General features: G+C 51.6%; 1 protein-coding gene across 8 annotated transcripts in view; it reads left to right on the top strand.

Moving 5' to 3' along the window:
- PACS1 (phosphofurin acidic cluster sorting protein 1) overlaps nt 1–22,844 on the top strand; it is a 105,137-nt gene that overhangs the window by 66,135 nt on the left and 16,158 nt on the right. For all 8 annotated transcript variants that reach the window (XM_045854936.1, XM_045854940.1, XM_045854941.1 and 5 more), the window contains 9 exons: nt 359–446; nt 10,633–10,722; nt 11,764–11,889; nt 15,586–15,730; nt 15,897–15,988; nt 16,082–16,162; nt 18,828–18,887; nt 19,739–19,899; nt 20,289–20,382. In XM_045854936.1, the coding sequence (XP_045710892.1) occupies nt 359–446; nt 10,633–10,722; nt 11,764–11,889; nt 15,586–15,730; nt 15,897–15,988; nt 16,082–16,162; nt 18,828–18,887; nt 19,739–19,899; nt 20,289–20,382 (937 nt within the window). The remainder of the gene's footprint in view (nt 1–358; nt 447–10,632; nt 10,723–11,763; nt 11,890–15,585; nt 15,731–15,896; nt 15,989–16,081; nt 16,163–18,827; nt 18,888–19,738; nt 19,900–20,288; nt 20,383–22,844) is intronic.

The raw sequence follows: 22,844 nt of genomic DNA, 5'->3' as shown, positions 1-22,844 counted from the left end.
AGAAGGAGAAAGACATCAATGCGTGGTTGCCTCTCGCATTTTTTTCTGGGTGCTCTGGTCTGTTCCATTGGTCTCCTTTTCTTTTCCTTCAACACCACATGGGTTGGTTTTGTCTTGAGATAAACGGGCATGCAGGAGGTTGATGGGATGATGTAACTTGCTGACATTTCTCAAGAACAGAAGTTGAATAAAAGGGATGGGTGCCCAGTCACTGGAGGCAGACACAGTTTGGACTGAGAATGGCATCCTGACGTTCTCACTGTAGATGAAGCAGCAGCGTTTCCCCAGCAGATCACCGATCCCTTTTCTCACCAGTTCCTTACGTTTGACTGGATCTTCTTTCTCTGAATTTTTCTAGGCTGTTCAGCTTGACCCTGAAGAAGCTTGTCATGCTAAAGGAGATGGACAAGGACCTCAACTCAGTGGTCATCGCCGTGAAGCTGCAGGTGAGCTCAGCAGGGTTGTTCGTTCGGGGTTCCAGGAAGCTGGGTGGCTTTTGCCCGCTGCTGGGCCTTCAGAAATACCTATGGGACCACCTCTCCCTTCTCCCTTCCTTCACTCAGCAAAGCAGTGCAACAGCGGAAAGATGGTTGAGCTCACGGGACCTCCTGAGTCCAGCACTGCCTCTTAGTAAAGCACTCGATTTCTTTAACCCCCGGTTTCCTGCTCTGTAGAATAAACGTGGTTCCTGCGGCCCTGCCTAACAGGGTGGGTGTGGAGACCAAGGGATGCAGATGCTGGAGTGTTCGGTGCGCTGTTCAGTGTTCAGAAACGACCGGGGTGGCTCGCGTCCATCGCAACCCCGTCCCCAGGATTCATAGGCCACGCGGGTGCACGGGTTGGGGTTTTCTTTGGAGGTTTTCTGTAGGGTAGAAGAAGGTCAGAGATTATTATCTCAGAATTGGAAATTAAGATTTTACTGGGATGTTTCATGTTGTGGGCAGTCCCCACACGTAACTCCTCACACTTGGCTCAGTATCTTCAGGAGACCCGGAATATCCTCCGTGCCTTCGTGTGTTCTAGGCATTCCTGAATTTTCAGGAAGGAAGGGGGAAACTGAACTACAGAGACGCTAAGGGGTGTGTCTGTTGCCAGCAAATCACTGAGCGGCAGAAACGGGACTCGGCACTGAGGAGCGGGTGACTGGTGCGGTCATTGAACACCGTTACCAGGCCTTCCTCGGCGGAGGGGTCCGGTCTGACGACAGCTCCCTGGAGCTTGCCGAGACTCCCAAGCGCCTCTGGGGTCGTTAAATTCGCATTGGATTCTCCGGCTCAAGAACGGTGTATTTGCTGAATTCTTATCCGTCAAAAAGCAGTCAGCTACAGGGTATCTCCCTGCTATAACCGGCACGTTTTATTAGCTAGGTCGGCTCTTACGCAGCAGTGTTTGGTGCTGACATTGGCTTCATTAATGTCCACGTCTGAGGCACTCGCAGTATGTGAGCCGTACACTGAGGTCCTCGGCGCTGTGTCTGAAATAAAATTATCTTAATTTAGTCCTCAAAACTTAAAACATTTTAATTACTTCTTATGAATTCCTGTGTGTCCCAGCTCAGTATGTTCTGACTCCCTGCTCATCCTTGCGCGTAACCCTGCGGGGCGGGAGACAGTGCGGGCAGCGACGTGCAGGTGGGCACTTCCGTGGCTGCCCTCCTCTCCTGGTTCGGCACCCGCCCCCGGTCACAGGCAGTGCTCCGGTTTGGGGGGCTGCCGCCTTTGCTGAAAACTGCTGCTTTCTAGTGACAACACCGTTGGCATGGTTTTAAAAGATCTCCGCTGCTGCTCTTGCCATCCCTGCAGTTAAATACCGTTACCAAGAGAAAGGATTTCTTTTATTCCCCGATTAAGTATTTAACGTTCTATAAAATTTAGAATTATACCAGAAAACTAAAAATATTCTGAATTTTTATTGTTTTATTTCCAAGCAGCCGAAAGTAATTACAGTTGCTGTAACATTAATTTATCCAGTCACTTATTCATTTATTCATTCATTTAACAAATACGTATTAAGCCCCTATCATATGGCGAGCTTGTTCGAGGCACAGGATAGAGCAGTGGACAGAACAGACCGGAATCCCCGCCTGTAGGGACCTTAACGTGCTGGGAGAACCCCAGTCTCAAAATGAGGTCTGCAGACCCCGGGCCCCTAACACCCTTTCAAGAGAGACAGGAGGTCAGAAACAATTCTCATGGTATTACGGTGGCGTTACTTGCCCTTCCCGCGGTGGTGACATTCGCACTGAGGGCACGAGTGCGCTGGTGGGGGAGACGGCAGGCCCGCAGCTCCCGCCGGCGGCTGCCCCAGACCGGACCGGGAGTCCTTGTGCTGTCACCGTCAGACTCAAAGGAAGGGAAAAGAAAGGCCAGTCTTTCTTAAGGATGTCCTTGAAGTGGTAAAAATTGTGAATTTTCTTGCCTCAGCCCTGCGGTCCACGCCTTTTTAGTATTCTGTGTGATGGAGTGGGAGACGCGCAGGAAGCGCTCCTGCTTCAGAGCGGAAGATGCCGTTGTCTCAGGGGCCAGGGCTGGGGCGGCCCAGGTGTGAGTCTCACTGCAGTCACTGCTCTTTTCGTGGGGCGCCGGGTTTACTTGGAGAGAAGAGCTTACCGCCCAACTGGTTTTACAGGCGTGGGTATTTGGAAGATATTTTCTCGAAAATGAACTTGAAAAGTTTGTTGAACTGCCACTTCAAGGGAAACAACTGAGGATATTTTTGACCAGTGATAAATAAAATCTGAGCTTTCACGTGAAAATCAGAATTCTGGAAAGCTCGTCTCTGTCACTGAAAGTTGAACAGCTTCCCGATTCTTACAGTCCTTATAGACGTTTCTGAAGATACCAGTGGTGATGGTAATGACTGATTTTTTTCAATATTGTATAATGAAATGGGTAACTCTTGAAAGATTTATATAATTCAGTGAATTTATGTTTTCCAAATGACCAATCCATGAGATCATATAATTTTGCTGGGTAAAAGATTCATTCAAAGACTAAAATAGACTAATGGGTTGGATTTTATTTTTAACTTTTTGAAAAAGATTTTATTTATTTATTTTTAAGAGAGAGGGGAAGGGAAGGAGAAAGAGAAGGAGAGAAACATCGATGTGTTGTTGCCTCTCGCACACCCCACACTGGGGACCTGGCCTGCAACCCAGGCCTGTGCCCTGACTGGGAATCAAACCAACAACCCTTTGGTTTGCAGACTGGCACTCAATCCACTGAGCCACACCAGCCAGGGCTATTTTTAACTTTTTATTCAGAATAATTTTACATTTACAGAAGTGATGCAGGAGTGGGATGTACCCCTCACCTAGCTTCTCCCAATGTTAACTTCTTTCTTAACCATGGTCCATGTATCAAGACTCAGAAGTTATCACTGATGCTACACTGTTAACAAAAATTACAGACTTTATTCAGATTTCCCAGTTTTTCCACTGAAGTCCTTTTTTCTGTTAATTGATTGGATTTTAGAATATAACAGAATAAAAAGACTTTGATATGGTTTTGATTTCTACTTTGCAACTAGCCTTTATGAGACTACTGCTTGCAGAGTTTTGGTGTGGTATCAGAGAAGAGTGTTCCAAAATGCTCCTTCTTTTTCTAACTCTGTATCTCTTTGGGTCTGTATTTTTTCCCCATATATTCAACCAAGGCAGTGTTTTGCAGTAGACTGAATACAGAAGCAGATATGAGGACCCAGCTGCCTTCTACTAAGCAAGTCACTAAAGCGATTTGCGGAAATGTACAAGTGTGCCGTCTCTTCCCTGCAATGCTGTCGGGAATGTGAAATGGTGCAGAGTTTCCAGACTTTGGGAAACAGCCCAGCAGTTCCTCCAGAGGGTGAACATAGTTACCATATGACCAAGCAATTCCACTCCTAAACGTTACCCAAGAAAAATTAAAACATGGCCCTGATGGGTGTGGCTCACGGGGTTGGGCCTCACCCCACCAAGCAATAGGTCGTGGTTCGATTCCTGCAGGCCAGGTCCCCGGTTGTGGGGCGTGAGAGGAAACCATCAGTGTTCTCTCGCACATCGATGTTTCTCTCCTCTTTGTCCCTCCCTTTATGGAATTGTATCTCAGTTAAGCTGTCCTTTAAAAGTGTATGCCATTTTCTTTCTAAATTGTTTTTGTTTTGAAAAGATACTTTTATAAAAATATTTTTATGTAAACACATAATAGATCTATTATAGTTATTTTTAATGAATTAGTATATATTTTTAAATATTTGTTTTAATTCTAATATGATAAATATTGATAGATATACCCACACAAAGATCCTGAGACTGAAGAGTTTAAAATCATTGTAGTAGAAAGAAAGAGACAATAAACATAATAAATAAGAAAATTATATCCAGGCTTTTCTTGAACTTTAACCCATCCTTGAAAACATTTTGGATGGCAGGAGCCTATCTTCCACTGTTTAACTGGGAAAAATAACATATTCTCAGACATCAAAAACCTCAGCTGTTTCCTGGAGTATCCCTACAACACTTTTAAATATCTACATTACAATCCACTGAGAATTTTTTTTATTATTATTATTATTATTAAAAAGCCATTTAACCCTAGCTGGTGTAGCTCAGTGGGTTGAGTGCCAGACTGTGAACCAAAAGGGTCTTGGGTTCGATTCCCAGTCAGGTCAGATGCCTGGGTTGCAGGCTAGGTCCCAATTTGGGGGTGTGCAAGAGGCAACTGATTGATGTTTCTGTCCCTCTCTTTCTCCTTCCCTTTCCCTCTCTCTTAAAAAATAAATAAATGAAACCTTTTTTTTAAAGCATTGAAAACACCAGTGACCTAATTTTTAATGCATTAATATTCATTAACAGGTATTTTTATGTGCTGTAAGTAATGATACTGTAGTATCAGATATAAATTGTTTTGTTTCTATACTGCAAATGAACGTATACTGTTACATAGATTTTAAGTGACATGTAAAGACACTAAAGGTAGTTTTGCAATTGGACCCAAGTTGGTGCCCCAGGCACCTGGAAGAAGCAAGGGTTGGGACCCCTGAAGGGCTCAGGCTGGAGAGAGAGGAGGGAAGGGTGAGAGCAGCCGTGCACCACGCTTTAAAAGTGTCTGGGGGGCGGGGGGTGGAGGGATTGAGCAAAAAGGAAAAAGGGCTCATGGACATGGACAACAGCGTGGTGACTGCTGGGGGGACGGGGTGTAAGGCGACTAAAAGGTAATGGAAAAAAAAACACAGTAAAGATTAAATTAAAAATTAAAACTAATAAAAGGGCCCGAAGTATGGCTCCACTGTACTCTATGTCCTATTACCTGCTCATGCGATTCGTTTGAACAGGTTTGCAATTCAGGTAACGCATTTGGGATAGGAATGTTTGCAGGTATTTATAGCACATGTTTGGATAGTGACGGTCCCGATAACACGGGCCGCTGCTGTGGGAAGGTGGTGTGTCCTGTGGGGACATGAGTCATGTAAGAGAAGGAGGGTGGGGCATGTCAGGGACAGGGGGGCGGTGTCGGGAGGGAGTTACAGATTACAGTTTATACTTGGTGGTCAGCGTGGGCCTCACTGAGAAGATGGCATTTACACTGGGGCTTGGAAGGAGGTGAGGGAGGGGCAGTGCAGCCTTCTGGAGGAGGAGCATTCCGGGCTGAGAGAAAAGCCGAGGCAAAGCCCCACGGCCGGCATGTGTCTGGGCTGTCCCACAGAATTGCAGAGTCAGGGAGGAGGAGGAGGAGGAGGCCTGGGACGGGGAGAGGACGTGCGCAGGTTACCGCGAGGCCTTCTGGCTTTCATCCTGTGTGGGTCGGAGGGTTTTGAACAGAGAAGCGGTGGGGCCACTCGGGCTGTCGTGTGGGGAGTAGGCTGAAAGAGGGATCCGGAAGACCGGTTAACAGGCTGCAGCAGTGACTCTGGCACGAGGTGAACGTGGTGGCAGAGTTTGGGACTCAGCAACTGGTAGGGTGGCAGTGCCACTGAGTGGGATGGGAAAGACCGGGTGAAACAGGTCGGAGAGAAAGATCCCAAACTCAGCTTACCGTGTTAGGTTTGCGATGTCTGTCAGTCATCGGTGGGCGGGGTGTCGAACAGAGTTGAGTGTATGAGTTGAGAGTTCAGGGGAGAGTTCTGGGGGACAGAAATCGTTTGGAGAGTCATCGGCATATTTGAGACCATGACATCACATGAGATCCCAGGAGTGGAGTGAGCATGAAGAAGAGAGCAGGTGTAAGGGTTGCGGCTCCAGGCCCCCCAACATTGGGAAGTCGGGAAGAAGGAGGACCTGCAACCAAGGCAGAGCAGCGAGAGGGCAAGAGGAAATGAGGCGAGCGCGGGGTTCTGGCAGCCAGACGGAGCGAGTGCTGCTGGACGGAGAGGGTGACGGCCCCGTCAGAGCTGCGGGCAGGGCCTGGAAGACACAGCAGATCCCCCGGCTTCCTCCAGGGGAGGTGAGCTGAGACCCGGTCAGTAGTGGTTTCGGCGGACCGGAGGGGCGGGACGGCTGACAGGGGTGCGTTTAGGCAGGAAGGAGAGGACACTGCAAGAGAGCAAAGACAGACGGCTTTTAAGGGGTTTTCTATAAAAGGAAGGTGAGGTAGGGGTGGTAGCCAGCAGGGCGTGTGGGGACAAGAGAGGGCTTTCTTTTTTTCTGTCACAAGAGAAATACAGCATGCTATTGCTAAGGGAGATGGTCCAGGACAGAGAAGGGAGCTGATGATGCAGGTGAGGGAAGCACGGCTGGAACAGTCTGAGCAGGTGAGAAGGGAGGAGATCGCACCTGGGGCAGTCGACCAGACCGGGGGGCGGGGGAGAGGGGAGGACTCGTGAGTACAGACGTGGAGGGAAAGTAGGCGAGTGTGGCGGGCCTCGTGGGAGCTCCTTTCCCAGTGTTTCCGTTTTCTCAGCAGAGTAGGAATCGAGGTTATCAGCTTGGAGTGAGGAGAGGGGTCGGGAGGTGTGGGGGGTTTCGGGAACCCCAGAAGGTGTGCGGTCGCCACCAGGCAGAGTGGGAAAGTGGGAGGGCGTGGGGGAAGCAGGTCCGCTTAAGGTTTGGGGTCGTACATTCATTTATTTATTTTTAAGATTTTTGTTTATTAGAGAAATAGGGAGGGAGGGAGAGAAACGTCAGTGTGTGGCTGCCTCTCACGCACCCCCAGCTGGGGACCCGGCCTGCAGCCCAGGCATGTGCCCTGACCGGGAGTCAAACCCGCGACCCTTTGGTTCTCAGGTCGGTGATCAATCTGCTGAGCCACACCAGCCAGGGCATGGGGTCATAAATTTAAAGCCAGAACAGTTGGCCTGTTATATGGCTCTCTCCAGGCGTGTTCAGCTGGTGCAGTTGGATTTGAACAGGGTTGTAACTTCCAAATGAGGACATCAGAACAATAGCAGGCAGAGGACTTAAGGGTGTGTGCAAGGGCATGTTCATGAAGACTGATGATGGCTTTTGAGCTGCACCAGGAGGAAAAGAGAGACAACTGGAGCAGAGGAGAAGTGAAGGGATGGGAGGATCCGTGGTCCCGGTGGGTTTGAAGGGTTATCATTGTGGACCAACTGGAGAGAATGAGCTGAAAGATACGAAGTGGCAGACTGAATGGGATGCATGCCTGTAATTATTGCTAATGATAAGGCCCCCAGTATGATCGTGTGAGTGGCGAGGACCAGTGTGAGAACAAGATCGTTGGAAGAGAAGAACTGTGGGATTTAGAGGTCAGGATGTTGGAAAGAGCTACTGTGTACTGAAACCATGACGAGTGATGACCGGACTAGTATGTGGGGAGAGGAACAGTGAGTGAGGAGCCAAAGTCCAGCCATGAGTCGAGTGACTAGCAGTTCCAGGGGGACAGCGACAGCAGGGAATAGAGGGTACTGTCGACACACGACATCAGCGCCAGGGGGCGTCTAGAGAGGTGGAGGGGAGAATGTTCTGCAGCTGGTGGTGAGGACCAAGAGGACACCTGTGCCACTTGCAAGCACAGCGGGGTGTGGCTTGTGGGAGAAGAGCAGCCACCAGCAGAGAGGGCTGCCAGGAAGCGGTGTCTTCAGGGGAGGTCATGTTTCAGCTGTGGGGGCTGCCCTGGTATTGTAGGGGGGTCAGCAGCCACCCTGGCCCCCACCATCTAGAAATAGCACACACACACACACCAGCTGCAACAGCCAGAAATATCTCTAAATAGTACTGGATGCCCCCTCCTCCAGCAGAAATATAGAAACTACGTTTTGGATTCTTCCAGCATCTCTGAGATTTATTTTACGGACATTTCTTAAATCAAATGCCTACATAAACTTAGGTGAAAACTTCGTCAAGATTCTCATTTGTAGCAGAGGTTACTATAAAAAGCATCATCGAACAGATAAAGCAGAATTTCCTGTATTATTTTCAGTTGGCAGAATGCTCTTCTAATTACAAACCATTGCAAAATGTATTTAGGAGATTTTCCTTTTCGCATTAAACAAAATCTGCATTTTATTTTTAAAAAATCAGAAATGGATAAGAAATCCAAAAAAATTTTTTTTAATTTCCAAAGGAAAAGAATTGCAGAATATCTGCTCCGATATAGCAGAATAACTTTACAACCTTAGAGTAGTAAAGCTTTCTTAGCTAGGACCCAGCATGCATTAAACATGAGAGAAAAAATAACATTGACTATATCAGAATTAAATATTTTATCAAAAGATTATTAAGAAAATAGGCAAAATATTTATAATACACATCTGACAATGTCGTGTATAAGTTTCAAAATTTAAAACTTAGTAACAAGATAAGCAACTTGGGCAAAGACGTTTGATCAGGTACATATTTCGTAAATGGAGATTCACGAGTGACCCACAAATTGCATCCACGGTGGTATTCCACCGTACGTGCCCAGTAGAACCCACGAATCAAGGACTGACCACGCCCAGTGTGGGAGGACTCGTGGGGCAGCTGCCGCTCTCGTGCACTGTGGCCGCGGCGTCAGATGGCACCAGCACTGGGGCACTCGGTCTGACCGTTTCTCATAAAATTAAACACGTGTCTGCCCTAAGACCTAGCAATTCCTCTCTTAGGTGTTTGTCCAAGAAAATGCAAAACACCAGCAGCCTTAGCCATGGTGGCCAAAAACTGGAAACAATTTAAAATGTGAATGTTCAACAATGGGTGAATGCATTAAGTGTGGTCCACATATCCGTAGAATGGAATCCTAATCAGCAGCAAAAAGGAATGAACTGCTGATACACGCGACAACCTGTGCTGACCTCAAACACGCGGTGTTGGGCAGAAGCAGCCCTCCCAGAGTAGTGCATACTGGGTGGCCCCGTTTCTATGGACGTTTAGAACAGGCAAAACCAGTCAATGGTGAGGGAAAGCAGAGCAGTTCTTGCCTCTGGGAGTGGTGCAAGGTTGGGAAAGTTTTGGAGGGATTTTTCTGGAGCGATAGAAATATTCTCTGTCTTTATTTTTAAGTATTTTTAAAAAGACTTTATGTATTTATTTTTAGAGAGAGGGAGGGAGGAAGAATGAGAGGGAGAGAAACATCAATGTGTGGCTGCCTCTCATGCGCCCCCTATTGGGGGCCTGGCCTGCAACCTGTACCCTGACTGGGAATGTACCCTGACTGGGAATCGAACCAGTGACCCTTTGTTTTGCATGCTGGCTCTCAGTCCACTGAGCCACACCAGCCAGGGCAGAAATGTTCTCCAACTTGATAGACATGTGGGTCACATGACGTATGTGCTTGTCACTCATCAGTCTGTGCACTGGAGATGGGCACTTCACTGGATTTAAATCAAACCTCAATTTTTTTTTAAAGAAAAGTCATTTATAGAAATTTACTGGCATTCCTCAGACCCTCCTGCATATCTCTTTTTATAGTTTAGGAATAGTTTAGCCTAACTTTTTTTTTTTTTCAGGGCTAGAGACTGCAGTGTCTAACCCAGTTGGAGTTGGACTGGGGAGGGGGACTGAAAGGAAAGGTTCCTGGGAAAAATTACATGTGAGCTGAGGCCTGAAGGACAGGTTGGCTAGCTGTTTGCAGAAGCACAGGAGAGCATCTGAGAGTAGGAAGAAACACGCGTGAAAAGGCCAGAGACGGGACAGCGCCTCTGACGTGTTGATGAGAGAGGGAGAGGCAGGCTGAGGTGAGCCTGGGAGGGCACCCCTCCCCTGGGACACGAGTACCTGCCCGCCTCTTCCCCGAGAGTGTTGGGAGAATGCAAACGCGGCAGCAGATCATTTTCGTGTGAGAACCTTTTATGAACGTGCAGCATAAGGCAGGTAACATCATACCTGTGGTGGCACCTTGGTTCTGACACAAACAACAAAGACCAGTAAGATGTTGGGACTGGTAAGTATGTTTGTAGAGTTTAAAAGTTTGCTTCCTGGCTGGTGTGGCTCAGTGGATTGAGTGCCAGCCTGCGAACCGAAAGGTCGCTGGTTCAATTCCCAGTCAGGGCACATGCCTGGGTTGCTGGCCAGGTCCCCCAGCTGGGACATTCAAGAGGTGACCAACTGATGTTTCTCTCACACATCGATGTTTCTCTCCCCCTCTTTTCTCTCTCCCTTCCCCTGTCTCTAAAATAAATAAATAAAATCTTTTTAAAAATAGTTGTTTGCAAATATAATATTTCTCTCAGTCTGATTTTGGGTGACATGAGTTTGATGTATTTTTTTCTTGGTTTCAGGGTTCAAAAAGGATTCTTCGCTCCAACGAGATCATCCTCCCGGCCAGTGGGCTGGTGGAGACGGAGCTCCAGCTGACCTTCTCCCTTCAGGTGAGACTCTGCTCGACCTTAGGTCACTCACATGCCACGTCCGGGCTGGTCACCAGACAGGCCTGCCGTCTGGAAACTGTTTTATCCACGGGCAGACGTAGCTCCACCAACTAGAGTTACCCAGTGAGTTTGCCGTTAAAACCACCTCGCCAGCGCCAAGAGCCAGGCGGGCTGCTGAGAAGCACCCGCTGCCTCATCCTCCTCGTTCCTTTCCTTCGAGAAGGCCGTGCGCCCACCCGTCCTCCACTCTGTGCGCCGTCATCTCTTAGTGAGCCCTGGAACACACCCATTTTGCCCTCGTGTTGTAATCTCCCGAGACTCCCTGCTCTTCCCCGAGTCCCTCTCGTGTCGTCATCTCAATGGCCCAGAATGAGTGAGTGCACGGAGAAAACACGTGCGCACATGGCAAGGAGAGAGGCGGTTTTCTGAACGTGTGCTCCGTGCCGGGCTCCGCTCCGGGCAGAGGGGCGGCAGCAGTGGGAAAGACAGGGCAGATGAAGTCGTCCGAGGACAAGATTGTTTTCCACATGGCTAGGACGGGGAAGCTGGGGAGACTGCATAGTGGGGTATAAAGGGGCTGGGGGTGGGGGGACTGTGGGAAGGCCTCACGGAGGGGGAGGCATCTGAGCTGAGAGCTGACGGTTAGGAAAGAGCCGACCACAGGAGGATCGGGGACAGAGGAGCTGTGAGTGCAAGCCGCGGGAAGGCCCAACGACCAGCACGCGTTTTGCTTAGTTGTGCTTCTGAAGCTGGTATGTAAACGTGTGGGACTGTGTCTTCTTGATGATTGACCCCCTTTTCATGAAATGGTCCCTCTGTTCTGTTCTTTGTTCCTTTGGACCGCGGAGCTGCGCAGCCAGGCCCCAGGCAGAGTCAGGCCCCCGACAGCAGCGTTATGACACGTCTTCGTCCCCCAGCTCCCCCGTGAACAGACGGGACACAGTGGAGCACAGAAGGATTGTGTGCCCTCTAGCAGGACCAGAACCCACCCAGGGCCCCGCTGCTCACTGACCATTCTCGACTCTGGTTTGCACTCGGCAGTACCCTCACTTCCTCAAGCGGGACGCCAACAAGCTGCAGATCATGCTGCAGAGGAGAAAGCGTTACAAGAACCGGACCATCTTGGGCTACAAGACCCTGGCCGTGGGGCTCATCAACATGGCAGAGGTGAGAGGAACACCGTCTCCAGCCTGTTGGCCTTTAAATCAGAGACTCTGAGCCCTGGCTCATGGGACTCAGTGGACTGAGTGCCGGCCTGTGAACCAAAGGGTCTCCGGGTTGATTCCCAGTCAGAGCACATGCAGGGGGCACAGGGGAGGCAACCACACATTGATGTTTCTCTCCCTCTCTTTCTCCCTCCCTCTCCCTCTCTCTAAAAATAAATAGTCTTTTTAGAAAAATTAATAAATCAGAGAGTCTGAGAGAGACACCAAGCCTAGCAAATGATTTTCGCAGCCTATGCTCTGGGTGTTCTATTTCATAAGTCAGTTCTTATATTGGAAATTCAGGGTATACCTCTTTTATCAAGTTCTGTGCTGGCTCTGCACAAAAACATTTTTTACTTTTATTTTTATTTATGTATTTATTTTTATTCCTCACCTGAGGACATGTTTATCGATTTTAGAGAGAGAGGGAGAGAGACATCTATTGGTTGCCTCCCATATGCGCCCCAACCAGGGACCAAACCCGCAACCTAGGCCTGGGCCCTGACGGGGAATCAAACCCTCGACCTTTTGGTTTATGAGATGACACTCGAACCAGTCAAGCCACCCTGGCCAGAGCAAGTTTTAACTTTTAATAAACGTTATTTATTTATTCACGATACAAGGGAAGGGAGGGGGAGGGAGGTAGAGAGAAACATGTGAGACATCAATCAGTTGCTTCCCCTGTGCGCCCAACCGGGGACCCAACCCAGAAGCCAGGCCTGTACCCTGAGCCGGAGTCAAACCGGCTACCGTTCCCTGTGCAGGACAGCGCCAGCCAACTGAGCCATGGTGGTCAGGGCCAGCTTTTCAACGTTTTTTTAAAACAATTCAAACTTATAAAAAAAGTTGTAAGAATGGTATAAGGAATTCTCATATACCCTTCACCCAGATTCCTTAATGTTAACATATTAGCACATTTGCCTTATTTTTCTCTGTGTCTGTGCACATCTATACATACTTTCTTTTCTGAACCGTCGAGAGTACGTTGCAGACACGATGCCTCATTACACACTAATCCTGCACTGTGTTATTTCCTGAGTTATGTGAACACCAGGCCTTCCTAAAGATCAGGGCGTTAGCACGCATGCAGGATTGCCGTCTCGGCCGCAGTCCCAATGCACACCGCGCCCAGGGCTTCGGGAACACCCCACCAGGCCCAGGATTTAACCTAGGAGTACGTGTTGCGCTTAGTGGTCGTGTCCCTTTAGGGTCCTCTGCCCTGCAACAGTCCCTCAGGTCTGCCTTGTTTTTTATGCCCTTGATATTTTTTTAAGAGTACAGGCTGGGTACTTTATGGAATGTTCCTTATTTGGGTTTGTCTAATGTTTTCTGAAGATTAGGTTCAGCTTATGTATTTTTGGCAGAATCACCACAGAAGTAATGTTATCTTCTTCCCGTTGATTTGTCCCATTACTGGTGGGGTTAACTTTTATCACTTGATTACGATGGTGTCTGCCAAGATTTTCAATATAAATTTAGTAGATATTTTGCGTTTACCAAAGAAAAAAGTATGTATAGGGAAATATTTTTTTAAATATTTTTTAAATTTATTTTTAGAGAGGGAAAGGGAGGGAGAAAGAGAGGGAAACATCGTTGTGTGGTTGCCACATGAGTGCCCCCTATTGGGGACCTGGCCCACAACCCAGGCATGTGCCCTGACTGGGAATCGAACTGGCGACCCTTTCATTTTCAGGCTGGCACTCAGTCCACTGAGCCACATCAGCCAGGGTTATAGGGAAATATGTTGAGACTACGTAACAATCTTTTTCCTCCTCGTATTTTCACCAAGTTTGAGTGTCTACGATTCTTTCATACATCAGTTAATATTTTGATGCTTACAAATTGAATTTCTAAGCCCACCATTCCTTCTATATTTATTAGTTGGCTTTCTGTTATAAGATAGAGTTTTACCTTCTTCCCCACTCATTGATTGGTTCATTTGTATCACTCATGGACCTGTGGATCCCTGCTTTATTCAGTGGTACCTAATCTGCTACTACCGTTATTTTTAAAAATATTTTATTGATTTACTTTTAGAGAAAGCAAGGGAGAGAAACATCAATTGGTTGCCTCTCGCATGCTCCCAACTAGGGACCTGGCCTGCAACCCAGGCATGTGCCCTGACCCGGAATCAAACTGGCAACCTTTCATTTCACAGGCCCGCGCTCAGTCCACTGAGCCACACCAGCCAGGGCTTATTATTTATTTTGATACTCAAATTATCTCAAATTTGGCCAGTGGGAGCCCCTTCAAGTTGGCTCCTGTATCCTTTCAGGTGCCCCATCATTTTTTGCATACTACTTTACTTTCTGATATAAAGTATAATGCTTATCACGTACTGTTCCCGATCTGGCCTTGGAATGAACTGATTCTCTGAAGATCTCTGGTTCCCTTTAGTGGAATATGGTATTTAGAAACCAAGATCTAGGTACTAGGAGTGTACATTTTATATATATATAGATATAGATAGATACATTTATTTTATTGCTGTTCGAGTACAGTTGTCTGCATTTACCCCCCCACCAGTCCCCGCCACCCAGCCATCCCCACCTCCCTCCCCTGATCCCACCCCCTACCTTTATTTTGTCCACGTGTCCTTTAGAGTTGTTCCTGAAAACCCCTGACCCTTTTCCCCCCATTATGCCCTCCTACCTCCCCTCCAGTTACTGTCAGGTTGTTCTTAATTTCAGTGTCTTTGGTTACATTTTGCTTACTTGTTTGTTTTCTTGATTAGGGGAGTACACATTTTCTTAACTGGGCTATCACCACTTCTAGACAGGTTCAGGAAACCTGTGCACATACGTGCATGTGCATGCATATATATATATATATTCGTACACATGGTACCTGTTTCCGCACCCGTATGTAGCTGTCTGATCACGAGCTCACGCTCCAGTCAGTTCCGGTCCAGCACCACCAGCTCGCTCCAGCCTTCCCACGGGCCTGATCCCGTCCCCGGCAGTGAGAAGCCGGGCCCCTCCTCTGCGGGCCGTGTCTGCTTGCTCCCGCGGTTCCCTCGTGTGCCCGGCAGAGCCTCTCAGCCCTGACGAGGGGGAGCAGAAGGGGGCCACGGATCCGTTTGAAAACTTATTTCTGTGCTTCAGTACATTAAATAGGAAAAAAACTGCGAATAGAATAAATTCTGTTTATTAAAACTCCATAATAGATATGCGGGGTTGCCCTCACCCACCTTTGTGTCCTCTGCACGTTTGGGTCATTCTGAGGGACCCGGGGGAGTGGAGGGACGCGGACTCCACCGGCCCTTGCGTCCGTCCTCCTGTGCTCGGTCCCGTTTCCGTCGTGCAGCTTGCGAGCGCACGCAGATGGCCGGCGGCAGGCCAGCCCCGCCAGCCCGGAGGGCTGGTTTCTCTGTGACTAGGGACTCGAGCTAAAACGCCGTCCTGGGGACTGGCAGTCATTTTCGAGCTCAGGCCTTGGTTTTCATTTGTAAGCACACGCTCTGACCAGTGGCCGGCGCTCTGCAGACAGTTTTAAAGTAGGACCTTGCCAGCAGTCGGAGAAGAGGAGCCACGGGTTTGGAGGAAAATGTCTCAGAACGCCATCCCCACTGGCCCGTGTCCACCTGGAGTTATGAAAACGGACGGGCCTGCCGTCCTCTCCGCGGTACGGTGTCCCCATTGCCGCCCTGTGACCGTAGGTGATGCAGCACCCGAACGAAGGGGCCCTGGTGCTGGGCCTGCACAGCAACGTGAAGGACGTCTCCGTGCCTGTGGCGGAAATAAAGATCTACTCCCTGTCCAGCCAGCCCATCGACCACGAAGGGATCAAGTCCAAGCTGTCTGGTAAGGTGTTTGCAGCGGCCCCTGAAAATACAGTGGGCCTGCCGTGGCTGTGGCCGTGGCCTTCCTCCACCCCTGCCGTGTTTCTGCCCAGGAGAGCCATGTTTTCACCAGTTGGTGCCCCGGGCCAGGCCTTCCCATTGTGAGGTGTCTGTCTGTCTGTTTGCAGATCGCTCTCCTGATATTGACAATTACTCCGAGGAAGAGGAGGAGAGTTTCTCGTCCGAACAGGAAGGCAGTGATGACCCGCTGCACGGGCAGGTGACTCTCCACAGCCCCTTCCGTGCAGTGTCTGGGGAGCCCTTCCAGACCCCCTGGGGCTTTCCAACCTCAGTCTGTCCCCTACCCACCCAGGACCTGTTCTATGAAGATGAGGACCTGCGGAAAGTAAAGAAGACCCGGAGGAAACTCACCTCGACCTCCGCCATCACAAGGGTGAGCCTCAAAGGTCTGGGGAATGTGTGAGCTGAAGTTTTCAATGGGCAGGTCCGGGGGTGGGGGTGGGGGCGGTCTCCTCAAGGTTCTGATACACCCTGTGTGTCTCCTCCACCACCACCTGATGAAGAGCCACACTCGCAAAGAACCAGCGTTACTCCTAGGAGCATTTATATTCTTCTGCTTGTCTTGGGATTAAAAAAAAAAAAAAGGTTGAGAACCTCTGTTTTAGACTTTGGAACAGGTTAACGCTTCCTCGGGGGGCAGAACGCCTCGGCCACCCTGCGCCCCTCCCCAGGTGGTGACTTCAAACCGCACCGCCCACTGCACGGAAGCCCTGGCCTCCCTAGGGGGTCAGCATCTTAAATCGTTTGTTGAATTTACCCAGAGCTAACAGGCTGGTGCTCGGAACTGTGGGTTTGATCAAGTTCAGTTACAGTAGGTACAGTTCCTGCCTAAACAGGTACGGAGCCTTACAGACAAATGCCTTTGGATTGTGTGTGTCCTGCACAGGATTTCCTCGGGGGTCACTGTTGGTGGTGGAATTACAGTTCTGAGACGCTTACTCCCTGTGTTTCTAGGTTAACGCTGACTGATTCTGTAGTTCTGTGCTAAAGTGTAGGAGAGGCAAAAGCATTAGGAGTTTTCAGAAGAGAAACTCAGTTTCATTTTTTCCCAGAGGCTTCCTGAGCCTCTCTAGTGCAGAGCTGGTCTAGCAACCCCAAGAGCAGAGGTTCCCACCACCTGCAGGAGTGGAATAAACATGGGCCAGACCTCCCAGGGGTGTTGGAAGGTCTCCCTTCCAACACTGTCATCTCCCACCGCCCCCCCAACCCCAAGGTACCACTGGGCCTAGACGTGAATCCTCACAGCTACAGCCTTGGTTTCCCCCCCGAGCAGTGACCAGAGAGTGCGAGAACTGCTTTGTTGTCCTCAGGTGTCTCGTCCTTGATTGGCTCTCCAGAGCAGCGTGGGCATGTCACCAGCCGTTGTCCTCGGAGAAAGGGGAGAGGGGAGCGTGTCGCTCGCTCTCCGCTGTAGTTCCTCTGCGAGGTTTTTCTTTGTCCCGTTGTGTAGCCACAGAGAGGCCCTGTTTTCTTCCCACGGGGAAACCGCCCCTTCCTGTGGTCCCCGTAGCCGCTCCCCACTCCATCCTATGGCCGGAGCTCAGTGCTCCTGTTAACAATGCCCGCGCCCCCAAAGGCTTTTGTTATCAGCCGCAGGCACGTCTCAGTCAGGTTTCCAGACTTAATCATTGTTCTCCAGTTTCTGTCTCCTTTCGTGCACGTGCTCTGTTCTCCCCCTGCCGAGAACATCTTGTGCTAGACGCAGTGATCGGCTTGCTGTGCTCTGAACACATCTTATGCTTCTGTCACTGTGCACTCGCGTTTTTTTCACTTCTGCGAATGACCTTTACGCTTTTGGAGGCCGTGCCCTTTCTCAGAGGTGTGGCTCAGGCTGACCTGCAGGTGGGTCTTTTCACCGTCCCCCGAATAGTGATGCCCTTATTCAGGCAGGAAGTGCTGCTGGCCACATGCCCAGAGCTGGACACAGGGATGAGGGAGGCCCTAGTGCGCTCCATCGGGGGCTTGCAGTGTCTGCTGCCACAGACACATCGAAACAGCCCAGTGGGACAGGTGCTCGGGGAGAGAGCTCTGTGTGAGACGCAGAGGTGGCCGGAGGGGCCGCGGCCGGCCCTGAGCAGGAGCGCCGGGATAGCAGCCGGGCTTCAGGGTGAGGTGCTGACATGTGCATTTCTGAGGATAAAAAGAACTCCGCCCGCTGGATTTGGGGAGAATATTTAATCAAGGTAAAAGATACCAGTAGAGAGTCCCCCCCCACCCGGGTACAGAACAGCATGCAGCTGTTCACAGAACCGCAAGCAGTTAACTTCCACTTGAACGCGAGGTTCAGGGGTTGCACGTTAAAATGACGCTGGAGACAGGCAGAACCAGCCTTCGGGCAGGTGCGGGGCGGCTCTCCAGGCCACAGGGGCCCACTGAGGCCTCTGAGCTAGAGGGGTCACTGCAGATTCAGCAAGCCAGGCTGGGGACTGGCTGGATGGGTGAGCGGGCAGTGCCACCGCCAGGAAGCCTGCTGCGGTTGATTCCGGGGAGATGAGAGGAGAAAGGCCTGGATGGAGGCAGTGGTGCCGCAGCTGGGGCGAGGGTAGCAGTGAGGGAACACAGCGCTGTGGGGAGAGAGGGGCGGGGAGAGACTCCAGATTTAGACTTGGGCGCCTGGGTGGAAGGTGACATTAGTAACCGGGGAGGGAACACGGGGACGATGATGAATTCCGTTTGGGAAATGCTGAGTTTGAGGTCCCTGATATATGCAGGTAGAAGTTGCCAGTTGATACCACAGATCTGAGGGTCAAGAGAAAGTGATGAACTGCGGGTGCCCATGTGGACGATGCCAGAGCCAGCGTGGTGCAGGGCCCCTGGGCACCCACGAGACCTCCTCCTTGCCCCCTGTACACTGGAATTAGCCATGCGCGGCTGCCTTCCCTCGTAGGTTCTGAGTGCCAGAGGATAGACGCTGGCTCCTCCCGCCTCCCTGCCCCCCACAGCCCCACACAAACTTGGGCACTCGGTCTCTCTCTCAACTTGATGTCCATTCAGAAGTGGGTGTCGTTTGAGAACTGTTGTGCAATTTGTCCCCACAGCAACCCAACATCAAACAGAAGTTTGTGGCCCTCCTGAAGCGGTTCAAAGTTTCAGATGAGGTACGACCCCTTACTCCCAAGGTCGACGGTGAGTAGGCTCCCCTGAGCTGCACCCTCGTTCCCGGGGTGCACTCTTGGTTGCCACTGGGAGTCAAGATTCTGGGACCCCCACATGAGAGGGCAGCTAAAGAAGGACTTTAAGCTCCTTGAAATGGGAGGAAAGGCTTTGCATGTCGCACCCAAGACTTCTCAGTATTTGGAGACAGGTGGCAGGGTTACACCCAGCCATCGCTTAATACTAAGCCTCTGGTTTGGGGGTTAGTAAAAAGTCCAGTTGTCGTTGTCGGTTCCCTTTTCCTCCTGTCCCAGGGGGACATTGTGAGCAGTAGCCCGTGAGGTGGGCGTGTCCTCCATGGTCAAACCTGGAGTGCCCGAGAGTCGGCCACTGACAGAGCAGCAGCCTGGGCTCTGGCCGGCCCAGCGCCCGTTCCCAGCGCCCGTTCCCACAGACTTCTCAGTGGGCTGAGAAGAGGATGAAGGCGAACGTTGTTGAGAGGTGTCCTTGTCACGTGGGCTGTAGGAGGCAGAGCAAGCCCGCGTGGGGTCACGGGCTCCAGGTGTCTCGTGCCCGTTCTTTAGGAGAGGTGTGTTGGCACTTGCGCTGTCCTTCCTGACACCAGGTCCATAGTGTGGGGCGCTAGCGGCAGGGGGAAGGTGGCCTCCCCACACCCCTGCTCTCTGGGCTGGACCACAGCCGGCCAGCAAGACCACCCCGACGGCCAGCAAGACCACCCGACGGGTGTGAAGGCGTGGCCTGTCCCCTGGCGGCGCCCGTGCGGGGGGAAGGGGCTGCACATCTACCGCCACTGTCAGCGGGGTCGCCCCACACTCAAGGGGCGTCCCCCCTGCAGGTGGGCTTCGGGCTGGAACACGTGTCCCGGGAGCAGATCCGAGAGGTGGAGGAGGACTTGGACGAACTGTATGATAGTCTGGAGATGTACAACCCCAGCGACAGCGGCCCTGAGATGGAGGAGACGGAGAGCATCCTCAGCACCCCAAAGCCCAAGCTCAAGTGAGGCCCAGCTTCCTCTGGCAGACTGCCTCCTGGCACACTCTCCTTCCCAGACCTCATTCCCTCCCTTCCCCCACCTCCACCCCCCCCTGCACCCCGCCCCGCCCTGTTACCAGGGACTCTCAGTTCCTCATTCTTGTCGAACCTCCAGCTCTCTGGATAAAGACCATCGTTTTTTGCCTCTCACTGGCGAGAGTCCTGATGGGACTTTCCTGAAGTCCTGCCCTCCAGGTCCCCACCTGCCTAGCCTCTGCTGTGTCCTTCCTCAGCAGGTGCCCTTGAAGCTCAGGTCGTTGATCTCTCTTGGACACCGGCTCAACTCAGCTCTCCAGGAGCAGCTGTGCCGGGCCCCGGTGGCCGCTGACCCTGGCTGTGCCTCTCTCCCGCAGGCCCTTCTTTGAGGGGATGTCGCAGTCCAGCTCACAGACGGAGATCGGCAGCCTCAACAGCAAGGGCAGCCTCAGCAAAGACACCACCAGCCCTGTGAGCAAGACCAGTGGCCGTGGGGCATGGGGGAGGGACCCGGGGAGTGTTGGGGCTTAGCACCCCGGGCCCTCTGCTCTCGGCACATGGGACCTCAGAAGGGCAGACTGCTCTCGTTGCAGCCCTGGGGGTCCTCATCTTGGTCCTGGCTGGGGCTCAGTTCTCTGAGGGCATTGCTGTGGCCGTGCGGCTGTTCCTTTCGGTCTGATCCCACCGTGGCTTGGAGCCTTCCCTCCCAGGGCACACAGCGCCTCCAGACCTCTCGCCCAGCACCTGTCGCGTGGTGGCTGCGAGTATGGCATCCGGCCAGCGGTAGACAATTGAGCATTCCCGGCTGGGGAAGAACAGGTGTAGAGGGGGAGAGAAGCGCAGAGGTGTGTCTGTTCGGGCAGCACTGAACATACACAGGTTTACTCAGAGGAGGCAGTGCTCTCAGATAATTCAGAACTTCGTGGGCAGGCTTCCATGTGGCCGGGCGAGCAAGAGGAGAAAGGAGCCAACTGCTGTGGCACCCCAAGCGCCCGGCGTCCCCCTGAGCCGTGTCCCCACCTGGGAATGTTCTCCCAGCAGTGGGCCAGTGGCAGCAGCCCGGGTTGGTGCTGTAACTGCCTCAGGCCCTGGGAAGCTCTTCTTCCTCTCATTTACGACTAAATGCAAGAAGACATCATGGATGATTTTAGAAACCACAGCGTCTTTTCTTAGATCAAAGAAACAACCCTTTAAGTCCTCCTGTTCTTGCCGCTTTAAGAGAGGTAATACAAAATTCATCCTGCAAATAGGTATGAATAGTGGGGAAATAATACAAAGTGTGTAAGGTGCCTCGTTCCCTGAGAAGTGTTGTGTCTGTGGAAGGGCTACCCCAGCTCCCGAGTGTCTGCAAACCATCAGGACCCAGTGGGCTGACATACTGCGTGCTGCCACCAGGTGGGGCTGTCTCCCACCTAATCCCTCGTCCTGGTGAAGGCGCAGCAGGCCCAGTCTGGCGCTGGAACAGTAGCACCAGGTGGGTCAGCGATGATGCCGCTCGCAGGATCCCCCGACAGAGAAACCTCAGGCCTCCCACTTGCAGACCCCGCCCTTTTCAGCAACTCTCCAGCCCAGGCTCGTGTGATCTGGAGTTGAGGGCGCCTCACTTTGTCATTCATATTTAGGACGTGGCTGCTCTGTCTTCTGGGGCGGCTGGATGGCCCTGCCGAATTGTCACTGTGTGTGTGGACAGATCCTTGACCGCTAGAGCCAGGTCGATCTTAAATATGAACATAAGTGATGAGGACCTGGCCCAAGGAGGACCGTTTCGGTGTCCTAGGAATGCAGAACAGGGCTCTGCTGTAACACCGTGCAATTAAATAATTAGCTGAGGTAACGACCCAGAAGCCCCAGCACAGCACCGGGCATGGGGTGAATGCCCAGTAAATGCTAGGGGTGGTTGGTATTAAGTCGGCAAAAGAAATCAGTCTTTACAGCAGAGGGGCCTCAAGGCCCCTGTTTGGGCAAAACATCCACTGGGGGGAGGGAGGGCTGGGTGGAGAGCCCGCGCTCTGGAGTCAGATTCCGAGTTCGGATCCCGACCTCAGCGGTCCACTGACCGTCCTTGGGGCAGTTGCCACGCCCGAGTTCCCTCGTCCGTGTAGCCGTGCAAAGCACACGCCTTACAAGGCGGCGGGGAGACGCAGCCGAGCGGCTGCAGATGGGACCTCCCGCACGGTGTTCGGTGGGCGGCTGGAGCGATGCGCTGCGGCTGATAGGATCTAGGTGTCTCTTCGGCAAGTCTTTCAAATTCTGGTCTCCTCGGCCAGATTTCATACTCACTTGGCTGATTCCCTGTGACATTTCTATTTTGAAGAACCCCATATGTCTGGATGTGGGTGTGCGACTTCGGGATTCTCGCGTGTGAGAGGCACTTCGGGGAGGGCCTGCGGAGCGGGGCCGTGCTCTAGCGCAGGGAACTTCCGGGCGTGTGGGGGGGGGAGGGCGGAGGACGGGCCTGCGTGGGCGGGACGGCCCACACGTGTGTGTCCACCCGGCCTCCCTGACTTCTTAGCGTCGTTTTTAGTTTTTCTTTCTGCTCCCCGAATCGGAGAGGATTTAGTTTATCGCTAGAACCAGAAGGGATTTCTGCTAGTAGAAACTATTACGGTTGTTGAGTTTTCCCAAGACTTCAGCACACAGAAGCCTCTGAGCTGATACCAGCAGGCCCTGACAGAGCGGGAGATGCAGCCTTTCAGCCAGGACTGCCTGCCGCCAAACACTGCTGTCTCCGTAGCACTGGAAATGATGGTGTTAGAGGCTGGCTAGTACTTCATGAAGATGCTAGCTGGAAATACCGCCCCCCCGCCGCGCACACACATACACACACGCACACACAGGAGCCTGCGCATCCTCTGCGGCAGCCAGCATCGCCCCACGGGCACAGCGCTCCGCACTGCCGGCGCCTCGCTCCAGGGCCACGCAGTCAGACAGAC

Source organism: Phyllostomus hastatus, unplaced genomic scaffold (genome assembly GCF_019186645.2).
Source record: "Phyllostomus hastatus isolate PE091 unplaced genomic scaffold, TTU_PhHast_1.1 phas_scaffold_11, whole genome shotgun sequence".
Taxonomy (NCBI): domain Eukaryota; kingdom Metazoa; phylum Chordata; class Mammalia; order Chiroptera; family Phyllostomidae; genus Phyllostomus; species Phyllostomus hastatus.
The sequence above is the reverse complement of the archived record's forward strand: the minus strand, read 5'-3'. Positions and strand labels throughout refer to the sequence as shown.